The sequence below is a fragment of the Crinia signifera genome, chromosome 4 (genome assembly GCF_055691185.1).
Source record: "Crinia signifera chromosome 4, ASM5569118v1, whole genome shotgun sequence".
Taxonomy (NCBI): Eukaryota; Metazoa; Chordata; class Amphibia; order Anura; family Myobatrachidae; genus Crinia; species Crinia signifera.
In genome coordinates this window covers 127,522,690-127,535,615 of record NC_139220.1, presented here as the reverse complement: position 1 = coordinate 127,535,615, position 12,926 = coordinate 127,522,690, and the positions used below count along the sequence as shown (strand labels likewise).

The window sequence follows — 12,926 nt, the reverse complement described above, 5'->3', positions numbered from 1 at the left end:
TGCGTGGGGTAATGAGGACCGAGTTCCCTGACCACTGCTGTAGATCATATGTGCAGCATGTATGATATATTGGAATCGGATCAGCGCATATCACATCCGATTCTTCTAGACCCTCCAGCAGCTTCCCAGGAGTTCATTTACATGCAATAAATTACATGTAAAAAATGGCACATCAAGTGGCATCAAGTGCCGTATCAGATGGAGACCTCCTGGAGAGCTGCCGGGGGAGTTCAGGGTAAAATAGGTTTGACTTGTGCCTCTGACAAGTCACACCTGTGTATGGGCACCTTAATACTTATTAGGTGCTACAATCACTCTGACAACCTGCATACAAAGCATACTGTTTCACTATGAACCATATAACTGGTCTATTTTGAAATCTGTTGGTTAAATGCTACTTATATTTAAAGAGATTGTCCTAGCAAACAATAAATGATTAGAAACCAGTGACCTTTATGTATCTTCCTGTTGTGATTGCATAAACACATCAAGCTACAGAACTGTTGGAGCTTCTGCATCTGATTTTACCAAATCTTCCATGTTGTGAAAAATCCATACAGTACATCTAAGAGAAAATGTATAGTTTTTTTTGGTTCAGACAATTTCCAGTGAATCAAATTTTGTAGGCCTGTGTAAAGCTCCATACGCTGCAACATGGCAATTGCTCCTCCCGCCATCCCCCCATAGCGTCGCTCCCTTCCCTGTCAGGATCAGCAAGTGTGTATGCACTTGGCGATGGCAGCACCCCGCCGACGCCAAAATCGGCATTGACAGGATCTCGTTTGGCGTGTGAGGGGCTTAATGTATATTATGGGCCCAATCCATATTTGCAGAAAATTGGAAGGCTGCCAACCATAAATTACAGATTTGGGTAACTACAATAATGTGTAAGCCTTTAAATATATAATAACTTACCTTTACTTCCATTTTATAAACATCAATTTTTCCTGTGAAATTCTTCTTAGCTTTACATAGTATAGTATTATCGTCATCATTTTCTGTTATATTCTGTACTTCACAGATTATTTTTTTTTCTTCATAATTAATGAGGACTTCAATTTCATTTGCTTGAATGTTAAGTTCATCTCTTGTTTTCTGTTGAAATAAGTCATCTCCATTTAAGTGACGTACAGTGTTGTATTTCTGTTAAAGCCAAACCCAAGAAGAAGTAGTATGATTTGGGAATACTTTTTATAGTATATAGAAATCTGACCTTAATATCAACTGTTTTATTCACAAATTTAGGCTTTGTTTTTGCAAACACAGAATCAGCTTTGTTGGCAAAGCAAAAAGCACACAACTGGGCAAATCCATGTTGCACTGTAGATAGTACTGATCAAACACATACTGGGGACTCTAGTGTGAATGAGTTTGCAAGTCGGGTCGCACCCAGGTTGTAGCCGGGTACAAAATCTTGGGTGCGACCCGGCTTGCGGATGGAAAAGGGGTATTAGATTTCAGTATGAACCCACTCCTCCCGAATCTAAATCTCTCTGCACAAGTTTCATCTGCCCCACCTGCAGTGCAACATGTTTTTTTCCCATTTGCTTTTTTGCAAGGAAATAGGTCCACATTCCTTAACAGCAATCCTTACACCTAAGCCGCATTGACACTAAGGGGCATCAACTGACAATTTATTTTTTAAACTGCAAACTGTTCTGGAGGAGCAGTTAGTATGGAGGAGCCTTGGGAAAACATAACTGATTGATATAATGAGACCATTCTGTGTTTAGGTGACCCCTTAACCTTGGCACCTTATGCACTTGCCTGGACTTGCTGAATAATAACAACCAGCACTGGCAAACTGACACCATCTTTCACAGCCATGTGGTACGTCTATAAGCTTTGATACACAAAATACAACAACTTTAAGTATAGAGTTTGTGCATTTGAAGTTAATTGGTTGCTTTGTCAGGTTGTTCAACTTTACCATATACTGTACCCCTCTGTACTAAGCCTTACAGCTTATAGTATATTTCTAAACTGCTGCAGATTAAGAGTCGGCACTCTTCTCATTGCTGCAGGATTCATCTAGAATATAAAGACAGCATTGCAGATCCGAGTGTTGTTTTCAAAGACACATATCGCATAAGGATAGCTGTGAAAGCTCAGTACAGATCCTGCACATGAACCAATCTAAAATAATCATGATGTATGCAATCCATGAGGTTTGCACACATCTCTGAATGAGGCCCATTGACCATGTGGTTTGCCATTCCAATCAGAGCCGGATTAAGCCTTCGGGGGGCCCGGGGCACTTTAGACAGGGGGGCCCCCTTCCACTTGTCATTACTGGCCGCAAACTACATGGGAGAATATTACACCGTCAAAACACAGTGTAAAGGCAGTATAAACACACACACACACACACACATATATATATATGAAAAGCCTGTGTTTGTCCCTCTGTACTTTACTCTGTAGCAGCCCTGACAGGCTCAGTGCTGCCTCTGATTAAAAACCCTCCCATGACAAGGCCGCTGCTGCTACTATTCTCCATGGGCCTGAGAAGCATGTGATGAGCTCCACCAAGCAGAGCTCAGTACAACCCTCTCAGCCCCTGATCTTGTGCAAAGTCTCATGTGATTTAGTCAACTCCCAGTAATGCACTGCACACTTGTGCAGTTAGTGTGCCTTGGCTCCCAATGCTCAGCACCATTTATCATTGTCACATTGGCAGATAGGTGAAGCTGCAGCACTACCCCACTCCCAGGCACAAAACATACATGACAACTACAGGGGGCCTCTAGATAGAGGGGGACCCAGGGGTACTGACCCCCTGTGCCCCCCCTTAACCCGGCCCTGATTCCCATGTGTCTGCAATCTGTGTCTTTAAAGATAGAAGGTTGTTTTGTAGAAGGTTGTCCTTATGATTACCATTAGCTATATTCTGTCCATTTTTTTCTGCAGGTTTAGGGCATTGTTCACCCTTATAGAACATTATAATTGGTGGAAACAAATTTTTATTTTTGCAAGTACTTAAAACAACAGCAGTTACTGTACCTTTATTCTTAGTTCAATCTCGCCATCAACGTCATTAAGTAAAGCAAAAGTTCTGAAAGCAGGATTATTCTTGTAAATTAATTGCCCGCACTTTACAATCTGTTCTTCGATGATTATATTTATGCTGATATCCTGAATGATTTCAGATAATTCTGGAGCTATAAAATAGCGGTGTGTATTATTTCCTAAGTGATCAAGTCTCTAAAAAAAAAGAAAAATTCAACATTTTGACTATTATATTAGAATGTAAAAATTATAAAGAGTTTCCAGTCAGAGCTGCTCATACATTTGTGTGTTTGCCCAGATTTGCATGTCTATTGTAAGCAGCTTCTACCAGTAGTATAGGCATTGCTCTAACACCCCTGGACCCCCCTCCATGTAATCTGCACTCAGGGGCGGATTGGGGACTAAAAGTGGCCCTGGAATATTTCTGGAAGTGGCCTCATGTGGGCAGCAACAAATTAATAATGGGCGGAGCCAACATAACAGTAGGCGGGATTACCACATCACTATGCTTTGACAGGCAAAACTAAAGCATCAATAATGCAATCTGTTGGGACCGCCATGCTATGGAATTATATATTATATAGCGCACACATATTCCGCTGTGCTGTACAGAGATTATTACCAGTTATTATATAGCGCACACATATTCCGCAGCGCTGTACAGAGATTATTATTACCAGTTATTTATATAGCGCACACATATTCCGCAGCGCTGTACAGAGATTATTATTACCAGTTATTTATATAGCGCACATATATTCCGCAGCGCTGTACAGAGATTATTATTACCAGTTATTATATAGCGCACACATATTCTGCAGCGCTGTACAGAGATTATTATTACCAGTTATTATATAGCGCACACATATTCCGCAGCGCTGTACAGAGATTATTATTACCAGTTATTTATATAGCGCACACATATTCCGCAGCGCTGTGCAGAGAATATTATTAGCAGTTATATTATATAGCGCACACATATTCCGCAGCGCTGTAAAGAGTATAGTTGAACAGTCACATCAGTCCCTGCCCCAGTGGAGCTTACAATCTATATTCCCTACCACATATACACACGCACACACAGACAGTCTAGGGTTAATTTGTTGGAAGCCAATGAACCGACCAGTATATTTCTGATTGTGGGAGTAAACCGGAGTACTCGAAGTAAACTCACAAAAAAACGGGGAGAATATACAAATTTAATGGGCAGCATATAGCCAATGAGAATGATGCAGCATACACTGAAAGCCAGCATCACAGAGCCAATGAGATGAGATTACAACAAAAAGACAGGACGTTAAATAAGTGGCAGAAAATTTAAACTGGAGGGTTTTTTTTGTTTATCAAAGTCCATTACAAAATTATCAATACAATTCTTATTACTGGATAAAGGGAAAACAAAAACGAAACACACACACTGCAGCCTGGCAGGCAGTGCTTACTTACAGGTGAATTGCTGCAGGCCTGGTAGGTAGTGTAATTAGTCTGCACACTGCACTCTGTTGATTTTGCTGCGCAACAGACACTCTAGGGCAGGGGTTCCCAAAGTTTTTGAATGACGGCACCCCAATGCATCAGAAATGTTTTCGCGGCACCCTTAGGCTAAAAGTTTCTCGTTTAGAAAGTCAGAAACAAATATTAAGTTAAATAAATTGTGTTAATATCTCATCCTTAGGATCAGTTATGTGGTAATGGCCAGGATTCCCTTGTGGTTTTCCACAATTTGACTATTATAATGGACATAAAAAAACTTGAATTGCTCCTGGACCACCAATCCAGGGCACCCCTGCAAGTCTCCCAAGGCACCCCAGGGTGCCACGGCACACAGTTTGGGAACCACTGCTCTAGGGGTTTGGCAGCTTCCTCCCATCCTGCCCCAGCACAGGTTGCACTTCTAATGTACGCAGTGACGTCATGACGTCACCACGCACGTGTCACATAGACACACAGTGACAGTCAGAGCAGAGTCTGTCTGTCAGTGTCACCTGACCACTCCACTGAGGACATAGCCTCCTCCCACTCCCAGGCCACAGTGCCTGGCCTGCCCTGCTGAATGCAGCCCCACCTCCTCCCACCCTCTGAGCGGAGCTGTCCATTGCCCCACCTCCTCGAGTCCTCTCAGACTCGGTAGCAGTGTTTTAAAGATGTTTTAAATATAAAACCCAGATCCTCATTATAAAATAAAAATGTGAGTCCCGGCCCATCGTCGCCATGTTGATGTTGTCATCAATCAGTCAAATAAAAATATGAGCACCACCAGTCCCGGGTCCCCACCTGCCGCCGAACCCACGGCAGACGGGGACCCGGGACTGGACGTGCTCATATTTTTATTTGATTGATTGATGACAACATTAACCTGGTGGCGATGTACAGGATCCTCGCGGGGCAGGCAGTAGCAGATCTAGACTTTACTTTTAGGGGGGCAGTTTAAGAATTCTGACCCCTCTACTCATAGCTCCTCCTACTTAGTTTTGCCCCCCCATTTTGAATAAGAAAATAAACAATATTCAGTGCTAGACACACATTATATGCTCCCCACAGTGCCAGATACACATTATAGGTCCTTCAGTGCCAGATACACATTATATGCCCACAGCAGTGCAAGTTACACATTATATGCTCCCAGCAGTACCAGATGGGAAAAAATCCAGTGGCACTGTATGCGTACCAACTCCCCTTGGTGTGGACACATTACATGGAGCTTGGCCAATGAAAAGGGGGGGGGGGGTGATACACATGGGGGCCACATACAAATATGGCAATAGAGCAGTACCAGATGCACATATACCCCTAGTAGTGCAAGACAGGGGCGTGGCTAAGAGAGAAGTGGAGAGGCGGCACCAGGTGAGGTGTCAGTGGTGTATATATATATATTTATTTTTACAAATTTATGTCACTCCTTCAATAAACTTGCCCACGTGCCCTCCAGGGAAACATGTTACCTAATGCAGTATGCAAAAAATGGCAGTACTCTCAGGTCTTATGAATAAATCACACCAAGCTCGACCAAAACATTGAAGTGAACATCTGAGCTTGGTGTGATTTATTCATAAGACCTGAGAGTACTGCCATTTTTTGTGTATATATATATATATATATATATATATATATATATATATATATATATATATATATATATATATATATATATATATATATATATATATATATATATATATATGCATATGCGCTCTGGACAAAGAGCTGATATAGAGTGTAGGAACATCCATGCTGCAAGATTCCAGGGTTGCCGACCCTCCCGCATATTGATTCTAACTCCCGGTCTAAATAGAGGTTATCCTCCCGGATTTTTACGCTTACGCCGAGATCCCTGTGACTGCGCATGTGCGAGTGCCGGGGGCAGGCTCTGTAAGTGCGCTGTCCTATTAAATGGCAATGCTGGCCGCCGTGGGCTCTCTGGGTAGCGATGTCCACAGCAGCAGCTACCGTGACTATGGGCCAGATGTATCAAGCTTCAAAAAGTGAAAAAAATGGAGAGGGATAAACAACTAGCCAATCATCTCCTACATACAATGTCACTGGCTGGGTTTTAAAAATGACAGGTAGCAGCTGATTGGCTGGTTGTTTATCACTCTCCAGTTTATCACTTTTGAAGCTTGATACATCTGGCCCTATGCATCATAGAGGGCGGGAGAAGTGAAGCGGAACAGATGAGGAGACTACACTGCAAAGTTAAAAGTAACTCACAAGTTAAGCCTCACTACACAGCGGCAGGCAGTACACTACGGGGAGCGGTGGGTGAGACTTTCATTGCGGACAGCTTATACTTCTTGCAGTCTGCCATCTCCACCATACAGGATTCACTTGGCTGCAGCAGTGTGGCATAATAAGATCTCTCCACCTGCCTGCTTCTTTAAAACTCTGCTTCATAATTTTTTGGGGGGAAGCACTGCAGTGGGGAGATGAACAATAATGAGGCAGGGGGAGAGGATCAATTATTATGAAGCTGCAGCAGCGTGGAGGGGTGAGACAGAATACTTTTCATGAATATCTGGGGAGAAGGCAGGGGGATAGGATTCATTTACCCTATTACCTAGGGTAAAAAGGGTGGCACAGGACACAGTCAGGGGGCACAGTCAGAGGGGAAAAGGGTTCAGTCAAGGTGAAAATAGACACGCCCATAGGTAGACAGTAGACACTCCCTGAAACTGATTTTGAAAAGTAGGCAACCCTGTGCAAGATGGAGGGTTTAGGTGGCAGGGCGTGTGGGAGGGTTAGGTTTGTACATGGAAGAGTAAAGTATAGATTCAGAAGACTATACATTAGTAGGACAGTTAAAATACACAGTGTTTCAATACCTTCTTCCCCTGCACATGGCGTCCAGCACCCTCTGTCTCCTGCCCCACACAAACACCAGAAAGCCGGAATAAACATTACAGGCTCAGCATAAGAAATTAGCTACCAATGGTCCCCTCACCTGAACCAGCAAGCATATGTCCTCCTTCCTACCTGCACAGAACAACATTCATTAGGTTGGTGCCGGCCACGCTCTACAGCACAGCCAGGAGCGGAGCGGAGCCTTATGTGCCAATGCACATGCACACTGCGGGCGGGGCGCTGAAGGACAGCGCAGCGCGGGCAGGAGTGAGCGTGGTGTGCCGGGCTGTGCCCAAAGCACGTCACATCGCGAGCCAGCCTGCCCGCAGGCAGGACACCGCAGGAGGACAGCACAGGGCGGGTGAGAGGGAGCGCAGTCTGACGCCGGCCGGGAGATAACGCTCGGGGAGGAGGCGGGGCCGGGCCACTATATAATCCAGCAGTGACAGTAGGAGCGGAGGCAGGGCCACACGTCACGGGGACGGACTTCACTGTCCTGAGCCTGCCACTAGTGACGCCGCGGCGCGGCCTCCTACTGCTCAGCGGCTGAGCCGGCCTGAGGTGAGCTCAGAGCTGCTGTTTATTTCTGCTCTGTGCTCCCCTTTAAATTCGGCCTCACTACCATCGGCCTCCCGGGAAAGTTCCCGGTAGATCTAATGGCCAATCCGCCCCTGTCTGCACTGGACAAGGAACAAGTGACACTTTCCACTACCACCTCACGATTCTCACCAGGCAATGAATGTGCACTACATTTTATTGTGTTGTTTTTAATAATTTATGCTTTTTTTTTATCAAGGTAGAACTAAATTTCTTGAAAAGCAATGCAAAATAAAACTAATGCTTCACTTACTGGTTTAGAAATTATTCTTATGACTGCAAAGCCCCATTTTAGCTACTGTTACTCCAGTCCATTGTCCTAATAACAAACTTTCACAAGGTTGTTTCGTAATATGTGTCTACTACTGTATTTTGATAGAAGGTTTACCTAAATCTAACAAGAATAAAGATCTAGGATAAGTGCATCAGAGTCTGCTGTTGAAGAACAGAGGCCACACATATCCTCAGATGGAGGGTTTCTTCAGTAGTACAAACTGAGGCCCTCACTCAGGTTGGCTTGGTAAGATGCAAACATTCGCTGCTTACAGAGCGCCTGAGATGCTGCCCGTCAGAATACATGCCCCCCCCCCCCACCACCACCACCACTGAATATACTAGGAAACATGCAAGTTTGTCCTGTCTTCACAAATAAAAGTCATTCTCAACTGACTTTTATTTGCGAGCACCAGGAAGAAGACGGGGTAGGTAGCTGACGGCCAGCCACGTTCCAAGGGGAATGCCAAGCATTTTGGAAGTGATGCCCATGAAACACTGAGCGTTCCCCCGGTCCAGTCCCGCTACTGCCCAGAGGCTGGGGCGGAATTTGGATCAGTGCGAGTGATCCTGAATCAGCCCCTAAATTTCAATGAAATCTGACACAATTCAAAGATAAAACAGGGGTCTAATAAAACCAGGGGAGTGGGATATTGTTCATCTGGTACCAATGCCCATAGACCTCTTGAATTGTAATTACTTTATTACTGAAAATATACTCTATGCATAGGTGTGCGCACATTGAGTGTTAGGGGTGCACAGGCACCCCCTAATGCTGAATAGAAGGTGTATGGGTCCCTCCCAGTGCGCAAAAAGGCTGCCAATTGGGGTTTAGTCCCTCCAGGTGCCCTCCCACCTTTTTTACAATGGTGCCAAAAAAGAAAAGATTGGGATAAACCCACTATCGGCTCCACTAGTGAAAAGAGGAATTGGGTCAAGAAGTGTGCATCCATTATGGGGAGGTACCGTTCCTCTTCTCCGTACGAGTCAGTCAGGGGTTAACCAGAAAGACAGGCTTCACATCAGCATGTGTCCTGGAGTCCTGTCCTATTCTCAGGGTATTCCGTCCAGTTTAGTCCCAAAAGGTGTCCCCTCTGTTGGCAATGCAGAGCTCCGTCTCCCACAGTCCATGTGCCGCAGAGTTCACCGGGCGGCACAAGGACTGTGGGAGACGGAGCTCTGCATTGCCAACAGAGGGGACACCTTTTGGGACTAAACTGGATGGAATACCCTGAGAATAGGACAGGACTCCAGGACACATGCTGATGTGAAGCCTGTCTTTCTGGTTAACCCCTGACTGACTCGTACGGAGAAGAGGAACGGTACCTCCCCATAAGGGATGCACACTTCTTGACCCAATTCCTCTTTTCACTAGTGGCGCCGATAGTGGGTTTATCCCAATCTTTTCTTTTTTGGCACCCCCTAATGCTGTGCCCACCTTCTGAAAAACCTCACTGCCGCTAGCAATATCTGCACTTCCTTTTACCATAGACTTTTGCTTTTTAGAACTGTATTCCATTAAAAGAAGTGCACATCAATAAATTATGTGTTTTGCATTGTTATTTGTACTAGACCATTGTAATATCACTACATGCCTGTGTCATCCATATATGTTTTTGACTTTATTTGCCTTTACTGTCACACAGAGTAATTAGAAGATTAAAACAGTAATAGGCAGGAGATTATGTTGTAGCTGAGAGACGTTTTATATTGTAGCGAGTGCCAATAGATGATGGTAGACACGCTTGATTGACACACCCCATGGGCAGTAATAGACATGCACAACAGGGGGTGCCACACACACCCCTTTGATAGTGCACCCCCTAATAAAATGTGCTGCACACTCCTATGACTCTATGGAAGCAACAAACGCAAACCAGTTAATCCCCTGACTTTGCTGGGGAGGGTGGGCTGCTTCCATTGTTTAGCAACTCAAAAAATTGTGGGATTATAAACATGCATAACCAAACCATCTCACCAGAGAACACTGGTCCGCACAGATTGCCCAGCACACATCGCATGTGTGCCAGTGATGTGTGCTTAAGCACATCGCTCAGCACGGGGCACCCACCTCACCATGTGTACGGGCCTTTAGACTCTTTTGACACCCAATCTGGAGTCCTATGCAGGGCCAGGGCATGGCACCGGAGCACCCCAGGCGGGGGGACGCCCAGGAGCTCACCCGCCCCGGCGCTCGCCATCGCTTCGTGCGCCCCCCCCCCTGATGGAGCGGTGGTGACCGCGCTGATCCCCCCCTCCCTGCAATGCCCGGGCTGTACATCACCTCACCCGGCACCCTCCGCCGCCCCTGTCATGCACCCCCCCTGATGGAGCGGAGGTGACCGCGCTGATCCCCCCCTCTCCCCTCCCTGCAATGCCCGGGCTGTACATCACCTCACCTGGCACCCTCCGTCCCCTCCCCTCACGGAGCATTGCAGGGAGGGGAGGGGGGAGAGGGGGGATCAGCGCGGTCACCTCCGCTCCATCAGGGGGGGGTTTGATGCGGCCACTGCTGCATCGCTACATGGGGAGATGGTGCCGGGTGATGCTGGGTGGGCCCCACCGCATCGCACGGGGGGGGGGGGGGGGGGGGGGTCGGGGGTAAGATATAATCTTTGTTTGAAAAAAAGAGGAACAAACTCTTTTCAGTGAATTGATGGATTATGATGTCCTGCGTTTAGTTACAAAAAAAAAGAAAAGGTTAACTAAAAACTAGCATAAAACTGAACCTGGGCTGTGTTTTGCCATACTGCTGCTGACCGGACCCCTCCTGACAAACTGTTGGAACCTGCCATTTGCCCTGCTGTTCCCAGATCAAAAGTGGAATATTTATGAGGCTTCAGGAAAAGACCATTTGATAAACTACCACCATGTGAGTGCAACGTGGAATATAAAGATACCTTTATGTGCTAAAACGTTACCTCACTATGGTCTTTTCTTTCCCCAAGGTTTATTCCAGGGGGACTGTCTACATCTACTATTAAGTTGTGTGTAAGTTGTTTATGTGATTTATCACCAAGGGTGCACAGTATTTTCTATACTATTGTTCATTGTTTGAACCACTGGTGGTGAAGGTTCATTATTGTGTTACCCCCGGCTGAAATTTCACTTGTTACGTTAAAGACATCAGTACTGTATTATCCATACTGTCAAGGGGCACACATATTGACATACAGTACCTTATGTATTTCTTTGCAGGATGCTAATACAGTATGTTTTTGTATACTTATCAAGACATCAATTGGACATTGGATGCAAACGCGGACTGTGGGATTGGCAGAGATCCAGAACAAAGGCGGAGGGTGACATTTATTAGAGATCGCTGTTGGTTTTTTTTTTTTTGAAAATATGTTTATTAGGATTTTCAAATATCATAAATGTTAACATACAAATAAGCATCACAAACTTTTGGGTTACATTAGTCATAATTTTGTAGAGATAGTTGAGGCATATACATAGGGTGTATCGTGTGAGCTAATGGTCTTGTCAGCCGGTCAGCCAGCGGTCCGGCTGGAAGTGACCAAAGATATGGCCTCATTCTACTAGGTCTTAGAACCTCGATTGGGTATGCGCACAATCAGTCATGGTGAAGGTACCTTATTTTTAACATAATGTATCGTCCCCAAAAGAACTTCAACCATCACAGTGATACTTATTTTCATAACTAAACAACTGATATTTAACTAGGGGGAGGGGGGGGGGGGTTTAAGATGAGGGAAGATTTGGAAGGAAGCGGAAAGGGGGTGTATGTGGGGGGGGGAAGGGGGGTTTGATTTAGATTAGTAATGAGTATCCACACTTTGCCTGATACTCTCTGCAGCGGAGCTTCACGTTCGACTCAGGCTGTAGGTAGAGTGGCTTCAAATAGGCGCCATCTTCTACTATAGTTGTCATAGGCATCGGGTTGTATCACAACATTATATTTATCATATGACATAAAGCGTGTGAGAAATTGGATCAGCTCTGTCACCGTAGGTGTTCTTTTGACTGTCCAGCATTTCATTATCAGTTTCCTAGCCATTGTTACCAACAGGGTCAAGAAAGGTACTAGCTGTGAGTGAGCCCCCTTCAGGTGCCATACATCAAAATTTGCTAATAACAAAGTAAGGGAATGAATAGAAACATGGATGTCAAAGGTAGTATTAATGTAATTCACAATTTTATGCCAAAATTTTTTAATGTGCCCACAGGACCAGACATTGTGGAAGAAGGTGGCCGGGAAGAGGCCACACTTCAAGCACCGTCCGGACTCCTCAGGAACAAAATGTCTCCTCTGGGCTTGGGACATATAGGCTCTAAATACATATCTCATGTGTGTTTCTTGTAAAACCGAAGATTGTAATATGCGTAATGTCTTATGATAATGTTTAAATAACAGGTCTGCATCGTTCAATAAAGGAATGTCTATTTTCCAACTAGATTGTGTCAGTGCTTTTTGTTTATGGGCCGTGGGTAGCAGTAATTCGGCGTAGATCATTTTAGTTTTATATTTGCGGTTTTGGAATTTGGAAATCACTGGGGAAAGCTTATCACCCGCCACATGGTCATCCTGGATAGGTTGTAGTGTGTTAGCATATTGTAGTAGTTGTTAGGAGAAGGGGACCCCTGCCGGACCCTAACTCCGTTGCCTCAGACAGGAGTCGGCAGCTGTGTGCAGAGCTAGGCTTCGCCTGGGCCCGTCTCGGCTGGGGAGCGAGTTAGGCCCGCTC

General features: G+C 45.2%; 1 protein-coding gene across 1 annotated transcript in view; it reads right to left on the bottom strand.

Annotated features, from left to right (window-relative positions):
• Nucleotides 1–12,117, bottom strand: part of LOC146072973 (plexin-C1-like) — a 42,794-nt gene extending 30,677 nt beyond the window's left edge. The window contains exons 1-3 of the mRNA XM_083180144.1: nucleotides 12,022–12,117; nucleotides 3,004–3,204; nucleotides 916–1,095 (exon numbers count right to left, since the gene is read on the bottom strand). Of these exons, the coding sequence (XP_083036270.1) occupies nucleotides 916–1,095; nucleotides 3,004–3,204; nucleotides 12,022–12,117 (477 nt within the window). The remainder of the gene's footprint in view (nucleotides 1–915; nucleotides 1,096–3,003; nucleotides 3,205–12,021) is intronic.
• Nucleotides 12,118–12,926: the final 809 nt, after the last annotated feature.